Below are 15,465 nucleotides of genomic sequence, written 5' to 3'. Positions count from 1 at the left end.
GGTATGACAACTGAAGACGAGATGGGATAAATCTGTGCATGAGAGAGAGCAATTTACTTTGAAAGAATTCCCAGGATGAGTTGATGTCAGAGGCGGTAGAGATGGGAGACCAGTCCAGATGATTGATGGCTGCGTGAAGACCGTGCCAGTTGGCCTGAGTGAAATGCCAGACTCGTCGACGCTGAGGAGGCTCTCTGAGAATGGTCAGAGAGATGTCCACTTTGACAAGCACATGATCAGATGAGCCGATTGGAGCAGAAGAGCAGCAGACATTTTCAGGGAAGTTTGTCATAACCAAATCCAGAAGAGAAGATGCTCCGTTGACTGAGATCCGGGTCGGGAAATTGACAGATTGTGTCAGTCCCAGTGAGTCGCAGAAGTCCTTTGCTGAAGAGCCATGGCTGGTGAGAGAGGTACCCACACCCAGCCAACTGGCATGGTGACAATTGAAATCACCACATATGAGGAAGAGAGAGTTGCGATGGGTAGATAGAAGTTGGTCCATATTATCAGACAGCGAGATGTAGATGGAGTCATCGCTGTTTGGTGGACGGTACAACACACATATGAACAAAAGGTGGGAGCGAAGGGGAAGCCGTAGCCAAAGGTATTCCTGTGGGTGAGGTGGAGAGAGGGCAGTGGAGGGCGAGTGAGGAAGAGAGTTTTTTATAAAGATAGCAACCCCACCTCCAGGACGAGGCTCAGGTCTATCATACCGGAAGAGGGAGTAACCTGGGAGAGATACCAAGGCATCAGAGACATCATGAAGGAGGAAAGTTTCTGTTAAGCAGATCACATCTGGTTTGTCAGAAGCAACCTGTATGGAGAGATCAGTCAAGTTTGAGCGAAGGCCCCGGATGTTTGAGGTCCATACCGTTAATGAAGAGGAAGGGGGAGCATCGGGTCCAGAACAAGGGGGGAGGGGTAGGGTAAGATGTGGAAGAGGAGGAAGAGGTCGGGAGAGCTGTTGAAGGTGTGTCAGAGATTTCTGAGGTTGTCTTCAGTTGGATTTGTCTTTTCATATCAGCGGCAGTGGATATATGATATGATACCAGTCCTGATGTGGGGAAAAAAAAATTTTTTTTTCTTAATACTGTGAAATATTTGCGAAATGCAAATGCAAAAGCAGGCCACATACAAATATGTTGGGACCACGAATGTCGGGGTCTGACTTCATATGGTTCAGTGAAATGTATTTGTGTTGGTCCTTTTCCCAAATACTTTTCTTTTTTTTTCTTTTGGAAAAAGAAAAATGGTGTTTGTTTTTGCATTTGTGTTGGTACTTTTTTTCTTGAGAAAAAAGACCTGGAAAGGTGTTTTTGAAACTATTGCTTTGCGTTTCTGAACACTATATTTCCTACGAGCTGCCATTTTGTCTGAATCTCAATATTCCCGAACGCAGAGAGGGTAAGTGGCAAATTTGTTTGGTTGAGATGGTGTAATATTTTGTCCAAGTACTACTAAACTGAAGATTTTTTGGGATGTGGCAAGAAGGCAATTTGTGCTCTAGTGTTCAAATATGTATTTCAATTGAAATAAAATAAAGGTTTTTAAAGGCTGCAGGGAAAAAACAAAAAACTTTTTTCCATGAGTTTGCCGCCGTTGATGCAGCGTATTTTACATTACCTTATTTAACACATTGAATTAGTTATTTGTGCCTGTCGTTTGTGTCCTTTATGATATCCATGAAAACTGCAAGTGTCCTTTAGAATCGTTTTCAATCTTGTGTGACTGGCAGACTAAAAAATGTACCTCATTCCTTTCTGCGCATGGGTGCTCGCAACAAGGTTCCATACATTTTGCCAAATTCAGAGGCAAAGTACTCCTAAACTGCAACTTCATGTTCCGATTCATATTCTACAGTGTTCAAAATATACCATTCAATTGAAATTAAGTTGTTCCTTGATTACAGACTGCTATCTGTCGACAGACAGACAGATAGATAGACAGACAGACAGACAAGTGAACAAACGGTTCGCATGCACGGGGTAATAAATAAAAAAGCTCTGCGACACAAGCTGTGTTTAGCAAGACATTTTCATGTATATACAACTTGCGAGGTACCCATGGAAGCTTGGAAAAAAAAAAAAAACGTTTTGAGAAATTTAATGAAAACCTCCCACCTGGGGGTCGCATCCACTGTTGTGCAAAAAGTCCTTTCTTGGCACTACTGAGCTACTCACCACATACAAAGCTTTCATCCGCAGCTTGATGGAGTACTGCTCTCCCCTCTCGGCTGGTCCTCCTGCCTCGCACCTAGCTGGGCTTAACGCTGTAGCAACCAAGGTTTTTAGGATCATTAGTATCTTCTGCGATGAAGCCGATTCTGAGGGCTTTTCACTGTTTCATCGCAGGCAGGTTGGCAGTCTTTCTATCTTCTACAGACTCCTCTCCATCCTTGCACCCCCTGCTCTGTCTGTGTGCTATCCCCCAAATATTCCTGCAGGAAGGATGCACAAGGTCTGCCAGCAACCCTCTTCTGATGAAACAGCCAAAATCAAGACTCTGCTCACCTTCACTCCTTCATTCCTCTTTTTTCCCACCTCTTCAACAAACCCCCACACTCTCTTCAATCCCACTCCTCCCTCCCAGTCTTCAAAACAGCTGTTCACCACCATCTCGTATCTTCCCCCATTTAAAAACTTTATCTTTTCTACCCCTGTTAATCCACCCCAAACCCACCTCCTTCAAATTCCTATTTATTTCCTGAAAGTCCTTGTCGTGTCCACTTGGTTATCCTCTGTACCCCACCCCAGCCTTATCTCTCCCACAGATCTCCTGGTGTCCCTGTTCCCCACTGTTGTTGTACTTCCCTCTCTCTCTCCCCCCCCCCCCCCCCCCTCTTGTCTCCCACTCCCTTTATTAAATGTTCTTTGTGTTAGCTGTTATAGAGCCTCGACGAAGTATACAAAAAAAAAAAACTGCCAGTATTTTGGAGGTCCAACCAAAAGGCATGGGTGACAGCTAACCCAATGTCGAGGTAATCTTCCTGTTACCCAACACCACCTCACTGATCCAACCACGACACCAAGGGGTAATTGCCACTTTCAAACCTTTTTATACCCGCCGCACCTTCCGTCACATTTTGGATGCTATGGAAGTCTGCCCCCGAACTTACCGTCAGGAAATGTGGGAAGGACTTCAACATTTCCCACTGTATCAGCGCCATCAACGACTCGCTGGACGAAGTGAAAGCCTCCACCATCAACGGTTGCTGGCAGAACCTATGGCCACAGGCAGTCAACAACCTCAGAGGTTTTCCCAACACCACTGAAGAGAGGAGGAAAATTGCTAGGTTGGTACAGGAGATGGGAGAGGAAGGCTTCGGCGATTATGGTGCCTGAGGATTTGGAGGAGCTCATCACCTCGCATGGGGAGGAGTTGACCGAGGAGTTGGTGGCCATCAAGGTTTCTGAGGAGAAGTAGGAAGGGAAGAGGAGGAGGGCAGTGAAGAGGTGGCGAGGCCAAAACCTGAACTTCAAGTTGCTGGCTGAAATGCTGCAGGATATGAGGGCAGCTGCTGACAGGTTGCAAGATCCTGACCCAGTGATGGAGCGGTACCTCCAGTTCACGAGGGGGTTGGATGATGTTTTGCTCCCGTACAAGGAGCTACAGGGAACCCTGCAGCACACAGCAAAACAGCTGTCGATTACCCATTTTCTTTTTCGATTGTCGATTGTCGATTACCCCCTCCACCTCAACACAATTGGCACCTTAATTTGCGTCCCCTTCAGCGCCCTCACCAGCATCCGCTTCGGTGCACGACTCATCAGCATCCTCACTTGCATCCTCTTCAGAGGAGTTTACTGAATTCGAACTTGTCATCACATCAACAGTTACATCCTATCTTAAATAAAAATTAGAAACATAGGCATTTTTAATGAAACTGTAATCATGTGTGTTCGTGTTTGTAAAATTTTCCTTTATGAATCACGAACTGCGGAGAATCTATACCCCGACGTTCGTGGATTCAACTTTTGCGGCATTTTTCAGGAAAGTATCTGACACAAATGTTGGGGTCTTACTGTACATAGATAGTGATATTTATTTACATTATTTACTTGCTTTTCTTGATACATTCCATAAAATGGTATGCTCATGGCTTTATTCTGCATATGATACATGTATAAGCTCCAATATGAGCCTTTTAGATTGGTGTAAAACAAGAAAGGATGTTGAGCATGTTGTACCCCTGATTGCCAGGAAATGACTCCAGTTCAAAATGCTAACATCTTTTGATTGATACAAATAAACATAATTTTACAATATCTGTTGACAGTTGAGATGAAACACCATTGATGTGAAGTATTTTATCTTTATTCGTCCGTCATGCGTGCTTTGATGTGTCCAGGGCAAAACGTAGAACACACATTCATAAATGCCACTTTTTGCCTGTTATTTTCGTCAAGTTTAGTTTGAGTACAAAGTAGACGTGGACAGGCATTACATTTTGAGATGTTTTCTAGTTATTGTCCCCCGTCCCCCATCCCCCGTCGCCCCGCGGAGCGAAAGGGGGACTATGGTTTTCCCCTCCGTCCGTGTGTCCGTGCGTGTGCGCGTGTATAAGCGAAGGACCGCATTCGAATTTGGTGTGTGGGTACAACCCACGTCAAAATCCAAGATGGCCGCCGCTATGTATGTCTGACGCATGTATGTCTGAACCTTGTGAGCGGAATATCTTGAAAAATAAGCGAAGTACCAACTTCTAATCTGGTGTGTGGGTGTATCTATGCATAAGGAAGAACCCTATTGAAAATTGGGTCGCCACGTCAAAATCCAAGATGGCCGTCACCATATATATGTCTGAACTCTCGTCTTCAGTTGTCATACCCTTCCTCCCGTCCATGGTACACGGAATCTTGTGGTGAGGCTGTTGCCCAGAAACAACTTGCTTTCGTCTCCTGGAAAGCAAATCCAACGGAAGGAAATCTCATTTCCTTTCACAAAGCCCGAAACAAGTGTGGGTCCACCCTCAGGAGAGCCAGGAAACAATATCTCCGTTCTCAAGACCGAACTCTCTTATCTGTTTCCCTCTTCCAAATCCTGGTGGTGTCTGGTCAAATCTGTTTCTGGTGTTTGTTCCCCCTCCATCCTCTCCCTCACCTCAAACGGCTACACGGCTGACTCCGCACGTGAAAAAGCTGAATGCCTCAACTCTGTGTTTGCCTCGATATCTTGTGTCCCAAACCCATCCCTCTCTGTACCCACCGTACCCAGTCGTACCCAGCTGCTCTTGGACTCTGTCCTTTCCTCCTGACAAGGTGGAAAAGTTTGTCGACTCTGATTCTGCAACTGGACCTGACGGCATCGGCCCACGGGTCCTAAAATCCTGGTCTTCCGCTCTTTCACTCCCTCTCTCTGTTCTCTTCACCCTCTCTTTTGCTCAAGGTCATCTGCCATCTGCTTGGAAATCGGCCAACATCACCGCTTTGCACAAAAAAGGTGCAAAAACAGATCCTAGCAACTACAGACCAATCAGCCTTCTCCCAATTATCAGCAAAGTCATGGAATCCATCATTGCTTCAGATATGAAATCTTTCCTCTTCTCCAATGGCTTGATCTCTGATCATCAATTTGGTTTCAGACCTGGTCACTCGACTCTGGACATGCTGCTTCTGCTTTCTCAACAATGGATGGAGGTCCTCAATGCCAAACAGGAAATTAGAGCTGTCTCCCTTGACATATCACGTGCCTTCGATACGGTCTGGCACCCCGCTCTGCTCACCAAACTCTCCTCCTTTGGTATCCATGGAAATCTCCACGCATGGTTGGCGGACTTCCTCTCTAGTCGTAGTCAACGTGTGGCCCTGAATGGGGTTCTCTCATCTCCTCTTCCTGTTCAGGCTGGGGTTCCCCAAGGCAGTGTTCTGGGCCCTGTGCTTTTTCTGGTCTTCATCAATGATCTCTCTGACTCTCTTGAAAATCCTCTCTATCTCTTTGCTGATGACTCTACTCTCTGTCGCTCCATTCCTCATCCCTCAGATTGGCAGTCTGCAGCCTGCTCACTCTCTGCAGACCTGGACAAAATCAGACTGGGCAAACAAGTGGAACATGTCTTTCAATCCTGACAAATCTCACACTCTTACGATGTCTTTCTGAAAAGACCGACTTGACAACCCTCCCATCCACTTTCTGAATAATCCTCTCCAAGAAGTTCTGTCACTCAAGCTTTTGGGTCTCACTATCTGCCATGATCTTTCCTGGGAAAACCACATTTCAAATCTGGCCTCCAAAGCCAGTCGCCGACTGGGCAATCTCCGTCGTGCGAAGTCCTTTCTTGGCACACCTGAGCTCCTTACCACATGCAAGGCTTTCATCCGCAGCTCAATGGAATACTGCTCTCCCCTCTGGGCTGGTGCTCCTGCCTCACACCTAGCTCGTCTTCACGCTGTTGAAACCAAAGCGTTCAGAATCATTGGAATCTCCCGCGATGAAGCCAACTCCAAGGGCCTTTGACTCACTCACCGCAGGCAGGTTGGTGGTCTTTCCGTCTTCTACCGACTCCTCTCTGGCCTTGTCCCCCCAGCTCTCTCTGGGCTCTGTCCCCCAAATATTCCTACAGGTCGCACAAGATCTGCCTGCAACCCTCTTATGGTTAAACTGCCAAAATCAAGACCTGCTCACCTTCACTCCTTCATTCCTCTTTTCTTCCACCTCTGGAACAAACTCCCTCACTCTCTTCAATCCCACTCCACCCTCCAGGTCTTTAAAACAGCTGTTCACCACCATCTCTTATCTTCCCCCATCCAAAACCTTGATCTTTTCTACCCCCGCTAATTTCACCCCAAATCCACTTTTTTGAAATACCAACTTCTGTCCGGGAAGTCCTTGGTGCCCTTGTGTTTTATACTCCCCCCCCCCCCCCTTCCCACGCCTCCTCCCCCCAAGCCCTCTCCCCACACATCTCCCTGCTCTCAAATGTTGTGTTTGTGTGCTTCGCCTTCCCTCCCCATCTTGTCTTCCACTCCCTCTTTTTATAGATTTTGTTTGTCTGGTTGATTTGTTTGTGAAATAAATGTTAGCTCTTTCACGAGCCTCGATTCAGTATACAAAAAAAAGAAGAAAAAAAGAACCTTGTGAGCGAAATATTTTGAAAAATAAACGATCCACGAACTTCGAATCTGGTGTGTGGGTGTATCTACGCATAAGGAAGAACGCTTTTGAAAATTGGGTCGCCACGTCAAAATCTAAGATGGCCGCCACCATATATATGTCTGAATCTTGTGAGCGGAACATCCTGAAAAATAAACGAACCACTAACTTCTAATCTGGTGTGTGGGTGTATCTCGGCATAAGGAAGAACACTTTTGAAAATTGGGTCGCCACGTCAAAATCCAAGATGGCCGCCTTGCGTCTTCCACTTTGTCAACTCGCATCACTTCACCGACGGGGGACCTCGGCGTAACGCTTGTTGAAGTTGGTTTTATGACTGATGGTGTTTATCATTATTGTGACTAAATTATAAGTACAGTAATAAAACTTTAAAACCAACTTTCCATTTCCAATTTCTTTTTTTCAATAACCACAGGAGCATCAAGTGTCGCACGTGCCTGGTCGTCCACAGTTGATGGCCTGCTTGGGAGCAGCAACACCAGTTACTTTCTCAAGCAAAACATGCCCATTGGCATACCTTATTTGGCAGAGTTCCCTGATTTTATGGCCGCTGCACTCATTATGGTCCTCGCAGGTAAGCGTGCTTGCATGAAAGAGAAAGGGGGGAGTGGTTGTTAGTTGAGGTCACGATCTTGTTTGAATCGTGTAATTCATGACTTCACATTTGTAATGTAATGTTTCAGCCTTCTCCCTTCCTCCCATTCATTCCTTTAATCTTTTTCTCCTGCTTTCTTTCCCACAGGCATACTGGCACTGGGAGTGAAGGAATCTACTTTTATTAACAAGGTGTTCACCTTTGTAAATATCGCAGTTATCGTTTTTATCATAATTGCGGGGCTATGTAAAAGTGATCTTGATAACTGGAAGCTCAACCCAGAAAACTTCACCAGGAACTTCACAAGATGTGAAATGTGAGTGTTACTCACGATTGTTCCTCATTTCCTCTATCCCTGTCATATTTCAATCGGTCTGTGCTTCAGTGCAAGTTTACTTTAATCGGTTTTATTTGTTCTTTGTTTCTCTCAACCCTGTAGATCTGAAGTTGGTCAGGGTGGTTTCTTTCCATTCGGTGTGAGTGGGACTCTGGCAGGTGCTGCGACGTGTTTCTATGCATTTGTTGGTTTTGACTGCATCGCCACGACTGGTAAGGAAATGAGCACCTCAGTGTTGTCCTCAGAAGGTACATTTTATAATTTCCACATTTCCAATGAGCTTTGACAATGCACAAAAGTACTCGAGTCATACTCGAGTCAGTCATTGCTTCTACCAAGCAAAGTAGGCTGCGTTACAAAGATTGCAACACAATCTAGGATCTTAGGGTTGATTAGCTTATTTTTTTTTGTAAATAAATGAGAGTTAATATAGAGCTCTTTTATTTATTTCGGTGTTTTTTCTCTAGAAGACCAAGGCTCATGGAAGGAAGAGCATAGTAAAATTGACATTGGCACAGCAGAACAACAATTTTGAGGAATTTTCAAGCATGGTATTGAAAGTATTAATTATTATTAATAAGATGGTATTGATTAGTTGTGGTATTGCAACAGTAAGGGAATAAACTAACAGGAAAGAAAGAGAAAAGGAGAAGAAACACTGACAGCATGATGTCAGAAGGTTGGGTGAGCAAGGGTTAATGGTGAAAATAAAGATCATGAGTCAGGATGGATGACAACAGGAGCTGGGTGGTTGGTTATGTTTAATGTTGCACCATGGTGAGGGCACTTTATGTTTAAAAAAAACAAACAAACATTTTAATTGGTTGCACAAATTAAATCAACTGGTAATATGACTGGGGGGGAGGGGAGGACCAGTGCTCGACTCTTAAACCAGTGATATTCATTGTTTTAGAAATGAACCGTTAATTGAACGTCCAGTACGCTGCACCTTGAGCTGCATCCAATTGAAACCACAGCCACCCAACTGATTGTCTTTGTGTTGTGCAGAAAATCATGATTTGCATCATGCACAGTGATATTGTTCTTTTTATTCCTGCAAAGGGCAAAGAATGAGCTTGTGGACATGCTAGGCTTTGCCTCATGGATACTCACACAGAAAAAAAACCCAACATTTTTTAGCATATGTATTTTAGTAATGTGATCTGTTTATACTGAAGTTTGCCTAGTGAAGAAGTGCATAACCTTTCAACCTTTCATTTTTATTAACCATTCTGGCAGGAGAGGAAGTGAAGAATCCTCAGAAATCTATACCGATCAGCATTGTGGTTTCTCTCCTCGTCTGCTTCGTTGCCTACTTTGGTGTCTCTTCCGTGCTTACACTGATGATGCCATACCCACTGCTCGATACTAATTCCCCTCTTCCCAAAGCGTTTGAGTATGTGGGCATGGCTTGGGCACGTTACTTGGTGGCTGTCGGGTCCCTCTGTGCTCTCTCCACAAGGTGTGCATGCTTAAGTGCAATGCTCGTGATGGATGATGGAGGCATCAGTTGTAACCTATGGAAATAAATGATAAACTTGATGCTTGATGATGATGCATCCTTGTGACATTCCCAGCCTCCTGGGCAGCATGTTCCCAATGCCGAGGATCGCCTATGCCATGGCAATGGACGGTCTACTTTTCCGATGGCTCGGCACCATCAACAGCTACACAAAAACACCGCTACTTGCCACTATTTCTTTGGGCTTTTTGGCAGGTAATGCTCGTTTTGCCTTTGCCTCATATTTTCTTTTCCCATAGAGTAAAGTTTGTTTATGATTCATTATTTCTTCTACTTTTGCAACCCCTCCCTCCAGCCCTCATGGCCTTGCTATTTGACCTCGAGGCCTTGGTGGACATGATGTCTATTGGCACCCTTACAGCATATTCCCTCGTTGCTGCTTGCATTCTGATCCTGAGGTAATATAGATGTTTTATTCATGCTCTTGTCATGGGTATACTCCTTTTGAGACATCCGGGATCAAAATTGTTGCCAGCGACATTGTCATTGCTTTAACTTTTTTTTTGTTGCTTGGCATGACTCTAGTCACTTCATCCTCCAGATATCGACCAGCCGAATCGAGTCGACGCTCGGCTCCGGGCGAGCGTTCGCATGACCAGCTGATTCGCTTTCCTGGTGGTAGTTCAGCTGCAGAATACAATGATCAGGCAAACACAGGCCAACCTTGTTACCATGAATGCCAGAGCTGGAGCATCACATGGTTGTGCTGCTCAAAGCAAGACGATCCATCTGCCAACTCCTCATTCATTGCCAGTGTTTCTGTTGTAGTTGTTGGTGAGTTATCCCTTCATCTTTGTATTTATAGATTTGTTTGAAGATTTTATTTTAATTTCATTTCTCCTCCATTCTTTCATCTCTTTAGTCTTTCATCTTTGGAGCTGACTTCCTATGTCTTATCTCGTTCTCCTCCATCAAGTCGTTCAAGAACGCTGCCCATCATCACCTTGTGCTATCTCATACCCACCTCTGCTCTCAACCACTGCTTTCCTTTCTGCCACTTAAGCACTCATGCGTGATGTCTTGAGTCTCCATGTTACACTTTCATCCTCTGGCAGTATGTCAACTTGCTGCTCTCTGCCATTTAGCTCATCCATGAGCTGCGATTTCTGTGCACAAAAATAAATACTGAAGTTGGGAACAGGTAAATATGTAATCAATTTCAAAAAAAGGTAATCTGAATCAACCCGTGCCATTTATCTGTGGAACTGAATTCAAGGTTACAAATTCTCATCTCAGGGCACACAGGTATCATCATTCCTCATCAAACTTTTCATTGCATTTTTACGGCATAGCCCATAGGGCAAAGCAGTCTAGAACAGTGTTTGTTCATCCGTATGTATGTATGTATGTATGTCCCCTCAAGCGTATACCAATCAGAGCTGAGGATCTGGTCACATGACAGGGTGATGTGATTACGTCTGATGTCATTACGGTGTACAACGGCTGACTCCACACTCCGGCATTTTCATTCCAATGTCGTTCAGGCCGAACATATCGTCGAACCTGTCATATATTACAATCGCCATGCTCTACCTTCACGTTTTTTATTCAGTGTGAAACACAAACAAACCGATTGTTAAAATGACCATCAAATATCGAAAGCATAAACGTTAGGGATCTTCCAACGATGCAGTACGGAAAAGCTTTAGGCTGCATGCCTCACCTTCATCGGACAAATTAGCCCAGGTTTCTTCATACAGTAGTTCTTTTCGTAATAATGATAATTGTGTTGATACAAATCATATAGTAAATGTAATCGTAACACTGCAATCCCTTTGTCGTTATTGCAAAGTTTCTAGATTGAAGCGGTGTATGGTATAAATAATGAAGGAAGGAATTTGGCTCAGTTTTTTTTTTTAAAGTAATATCATTTTCAGAATAATGATAACGTAACGTCAATATTATAGTAAATCTAATCGTAACATTAATCCCTTCGTAGTGACTGCAAAGTTATTGGAGGTTAAAATATTTCATCTATATATTAAAGTAGCGGCAGTTTTGTGTCCGGCCATTGTTCATTTATTTACCAAGTTTCTTGGTAAATGTGTTTATTTACCAAGTTTCTTGTGGAGAGATCACCAAATGGTTTCAGCATTGGAGCAAGCACGCCATTCAAAACCGTTAAGGAATGGCTGGCTTGGCAAGCGCGAGCTAGCAGCTTGGTAAATGAGCACACCCCGACACGCCGGTCTTCCTCCATTTCAGTTTTGTGTTAAGCAGCCGGAAAATTGGGTTTCATTGGTGGTTTTCAAAACAAAACCTTATTTGGTGGGTTTCAAAAGGAAGCTCCGAAAAAAGCCATTTTAGCGGCAGGGTCATGTTATTTTCCCAACCCTTGGTGGGTATATAGATTACAGTAGATCTTCGCTCGGTTCTGTAAATAAAACCTACCTCACGGATGTCGGGATTCCTCAATTTATTTGTTTAATGTAATGGAGGGACATATGTAATGACATGCAATGTAGGGACAATGACAGGGAGATCAGGAGAAGTGTGGAAGTATTGGTCAGAAGAAGAGTGGACATATGTTGTGTGCAAGAGACAAGATGGAAAGGAAGTGGTGTGAGAATGGTGAAGGGTAGGCAGGGACAGAAATACAAGTTTGTGTGGCAAGGGTGCCCGGAGGGCGTGAATGGTGTTGGTGTCCTGTTTTCTGAGGAGTTTGTAGACAGTGTGGTGAGTGTGACTAGAGTGAGTGATAGGTTGATGATGGTGAAAATGATGATTGGAAAGGTCTTGGTGAACGTCATCTCGGGATATGCTCCACAGGTTGGTGGGAGCGATGAAGAGAAGGACAAGTTCTGTTGTGCGATCGAGAAGCTGATGGAAAACGTGAAAGATGAGGAAGTTGTTGTGGTCGGAGGAGACATAAATGGACATGTGGGAAGGAGTATGGATGGTTTTGAGGAGGTTCATGGGGGTTACGGATATGGTGTGAGAAATGGAGAAGGTGAAAGGATTTTGGAGTTTGCTGATGGAGCTGATTTGTTGATTTGTAATACTCAGTTCCAGAAAAGGGATAATATGTTTGTTACATACACGTCAGGTGGGTCGACGACAACCGTTGACTACCTGATGGTGCGTAGGCGAGATAGGGGGCACCTCCGGGACACGAAGGTGATCCCGGGGGAGGAAGCTGTTTCACAGCACCACTTGGTTGTCTGCGACATAAGGGTGAAAGGTGCGAGGAGAGCTCGGCGGGTGAAGTACCAACCGAGAATGAAGGTGTAGAGGTTGAAAGAGGTGACAGCAAGGGAGGCATTAAAAGAGAGGCTGAGTAGGGTCGAGGATGATGTGGTTGAGCTTGAACGTGGTTGGATGTCAATGAAAGAGAGTCTGTTGGGAGCCGTTGGTGACGTATGTGGATGGTCAAAAGGACCACCGAGGCACTCGGAAACATGGTGGTGGTGGGATGATGAAGTTGGAAAGAGGATTGACGAGAAGAGGAAGAAGTTCAAGGAGTGGCAGAAGGCGAAGGGTACGGGAGCAGAAAAAGCAGAGCATGAAAGTTATAAGGCAGCCAAGAAGGCTGCAAAGAAAGGGGTAGCAAAGGCGCAGGAGGCATGTAGGAAAATGTTTGGAGAACGCTTGGATTCGGAAGAGGGTCAGAGAGCGGTATTCAGGATTGCAAAGCAGATAGCGAAAGAGAGGTGTGATGTGATGGGGGTGAGGTCCTTGAAGGATGAAGTGGGACAAACCGTTGTGGACCCAGATGGAATTAAAGGAAGATGGAAAAGATATATGGAAATGCTGTTGAATACAGAGAATGAATGGGATGGTAACATAGAGAGTAACCCAGTTTTAGGACCGGCAGAGAAGATAACTGAGAAGGAAGTTGAGGAAGCGATAAAAGCAATGAAGAGTAGAAAAGCGGGAAGGCCGACGGGAGTTGTGGGAGATATGTTGAAGGCAGCAGGAAGTTGGGGTGTGAAGAGAATGACAGATATCTGTAATCTGGTGGTGAAAGAAGGCCGCATTCCAGTGGATTGGGAACTGAGTACCCTCGTCCCTCTATACAAGGGGAAAGGTGACCCTCTGGAGTGTGGCTCGTACCGAGCGATAAAGTTATTGGAGCATGGAATGAAGGTATTGGAAAGGGTGTTGGAGAGGAGGATAAGGAAGAAGGTGAAGATCGACGAAATGCAGTTTGGATTTATGCCAGGAAGAGGAACGACAGACGTGTGCTTTATTGAGGCAGTTGCAGCAGAAGTACATGGAGAAGAGGAAGAAGTTGTTTTTGGGGTTTGTTGATCTGGAGAAAGCATTCGATAGGGTTCCACGCGAAGTATTGACCTAGGCATTGAGGAAGTTAGAAGTGGAGGAATGGTTGATTAGAGTCGTGATGGCAATGTACAAAAGAGCGCACACAGCTGTAATGACGAAGGACGGGAACAGTGGTGAGTTTGAGGTGAAGGTGGGAGTGCATCAGGGGTTGGTACTAAGTCCACTACTATTTGTAGCTGTGATGGAGGTGCTGGCTCAACGTAAAGGAGGGCTTACCGTGGGAGTTGTTGTTTGCAGATGATCTGGTGTTGATTGCGGAAAGTATGGATGGACTGAAGGAAATGATGAACAAGTGGAAGGAATGTATGGAGACAAAAGGTCTGAAGGTGAATATAGGAAAGACGAAGGTGATGGAAAGTGGTAAAGCATGTGGTGAGGTGGAAAGAACTGGGAAGTGGCCATGTGCTGTGTGCAGGAAGGGTGTTGGAGTGAACTCCATTCAATGTACAATGTGCGCTGAAAGGGTTCATCAAAAATGTAGCGGTCTGAGAGGGTCATTAACCAGTGTGGCAGCGACATTCAAGTGTAAGTTGTGCACAGAGGGAGCTGCAGATGGAGGAAATGTTGAGTTGGATCTTGGAGACTGCGTGAAGCTGGAAGGTGTGAAAACATTTTGCTACCTCGGACACATGCTGAATGGAGAAGGTAGATCAGACTCGGCAACGGTTGCTTGAGTGAGATGTGCATGGAAGAAGTTTCGGGAACTGAGTGGCGTGCTGATGAGGAGGGGAGTGTCGTTGAGAGAGAGGAAGACAAATGATGAATTGCGAAAGGTGATGGGAATAGAGCCTATGATTGATGCTGTGTAGAGGAACAGGTTGAGATGGTTTGGTCATGTGTTGAGGAAGGATGAAAGTGACTGGTTGAGAAGAGTGATGGAAATGAATGTAGAAGGAAGTAGAGTCCGGGGAAGACCGAGAAAGACTTGGCTAAAGATGGTGGAAGAAGGGGAAACGTCTCCAGATCGGAGGTTTGTAAGTTATCTGACAGAAAAAAATATATGTATAAAAAATGAAAAATGAATTCTTCATTGTACCAGAGAGTGCTTGAGGATAATGTGAGGCCATCTGTCGGAAAGTTGAAGCTCAACCAAAGGTGGACCTTGCAACATGACAATGACCCTAAACATAGCAGTAAATCCACCAAGGAATGGCTGAAAAGAAAGAAATGGAGGGTTTTGGAATGGCCAAGTCAAAGCCCGGATCTAAATCCCATCGAGATGTTGTGGGGGGATTTGAAACAAGCTGTGCATGCAAGAAACCCCTCAAACATCGCACAGCTGAAAGAATTCTGCATGGAGGGGTGGGCTAAAATTTCTCCCAGTCGATGTCAGAGACTGGTCGACAGTTATAAGAAACGCCTATTTGAGGTTGTTTCTGCCAAAGGGGGCAATACCACCTATTAGAGCCAAGGGTGTACTTACTTTTTCCACATGCGAAATTTGCATTTGTTTATTTAAATTATACAATGGACTACAAAATGTAAATGTTTTATGATATTTGTTATATTATATCACCTTTATCTGTCAATATTGTTGAAATGAAGATCAAATAGCTGTATGTTGAAATATGTTGAAAAAGTCAAAACTTTACCCGGGGTGTACTTAGTTTTTCA

General features: G+C 44.7%; 1 protein-coding gene across 3 annotated transcripts in view; it reads left to right on the top strand.

Annotated features, from left to right (window-relative positions):
* Nucleotides 1-15,465, top strand: part of LOC137427118 (cationic amino acid transporter 2) — a 100,712-nt gene that overhangs the window by 35,460 nt on the left and 49,787 nt on the right. For all 3 annotated transcript variants that reach the window (XM_078775504.1, XM_068116304.2, XM_078775502.1), the window contains exons 4-10: nucleotides 7,529-7,687; nucleotides 7,856-8,024; nucleotides 8,148-8,257; nucleotides 9,285-9,507; nucleotides 9,623-9,762; nucleotides 9,863-9,965; nucleotides 10,109-10,341. In XM_078775504.1, the coding sequence (XP_078631630.1) occupies nucleotides 7,529-7,687; nucleotides 7,856-8,024; nucleotides 8,148-8,257; nucleotides 9,285-9,507; nucleotides 9,623-9,762; nucleotides 9,863-9,965; nucleotides 10,109-10,341 (1,137 nt within the window). The remainder of the gene's footprint in view (nucleotides 1-7,528; nucleotides 7,688-7,855; nucleotides 8,025-8,147; nucleotides 8,258-9,284; nucleotides 9,508-9,622; nucleotides 9,763-9,862; nucleotides 9,966-10,108; nucleotides 10,342-15,465) is intronic.

This window comes from Myxine glutinosa, chromosome 1 (assembly GCF_964187855.1).
Source record: "Myxine glutinosa chromosome 1, kmMyxGlut1.1, whole genome shotgun sequence".
Lineage (NCBI taxonomy): Eukaryota > Metazoa > Chordata > Myxini > Myxiniformes > Myxinidae > Myxine > Myxine glutinosa.
Note: the sequence above shows the minus strand (reverse complement) of the source record. Positions and strands in the feature narration are given on the sequence as shown.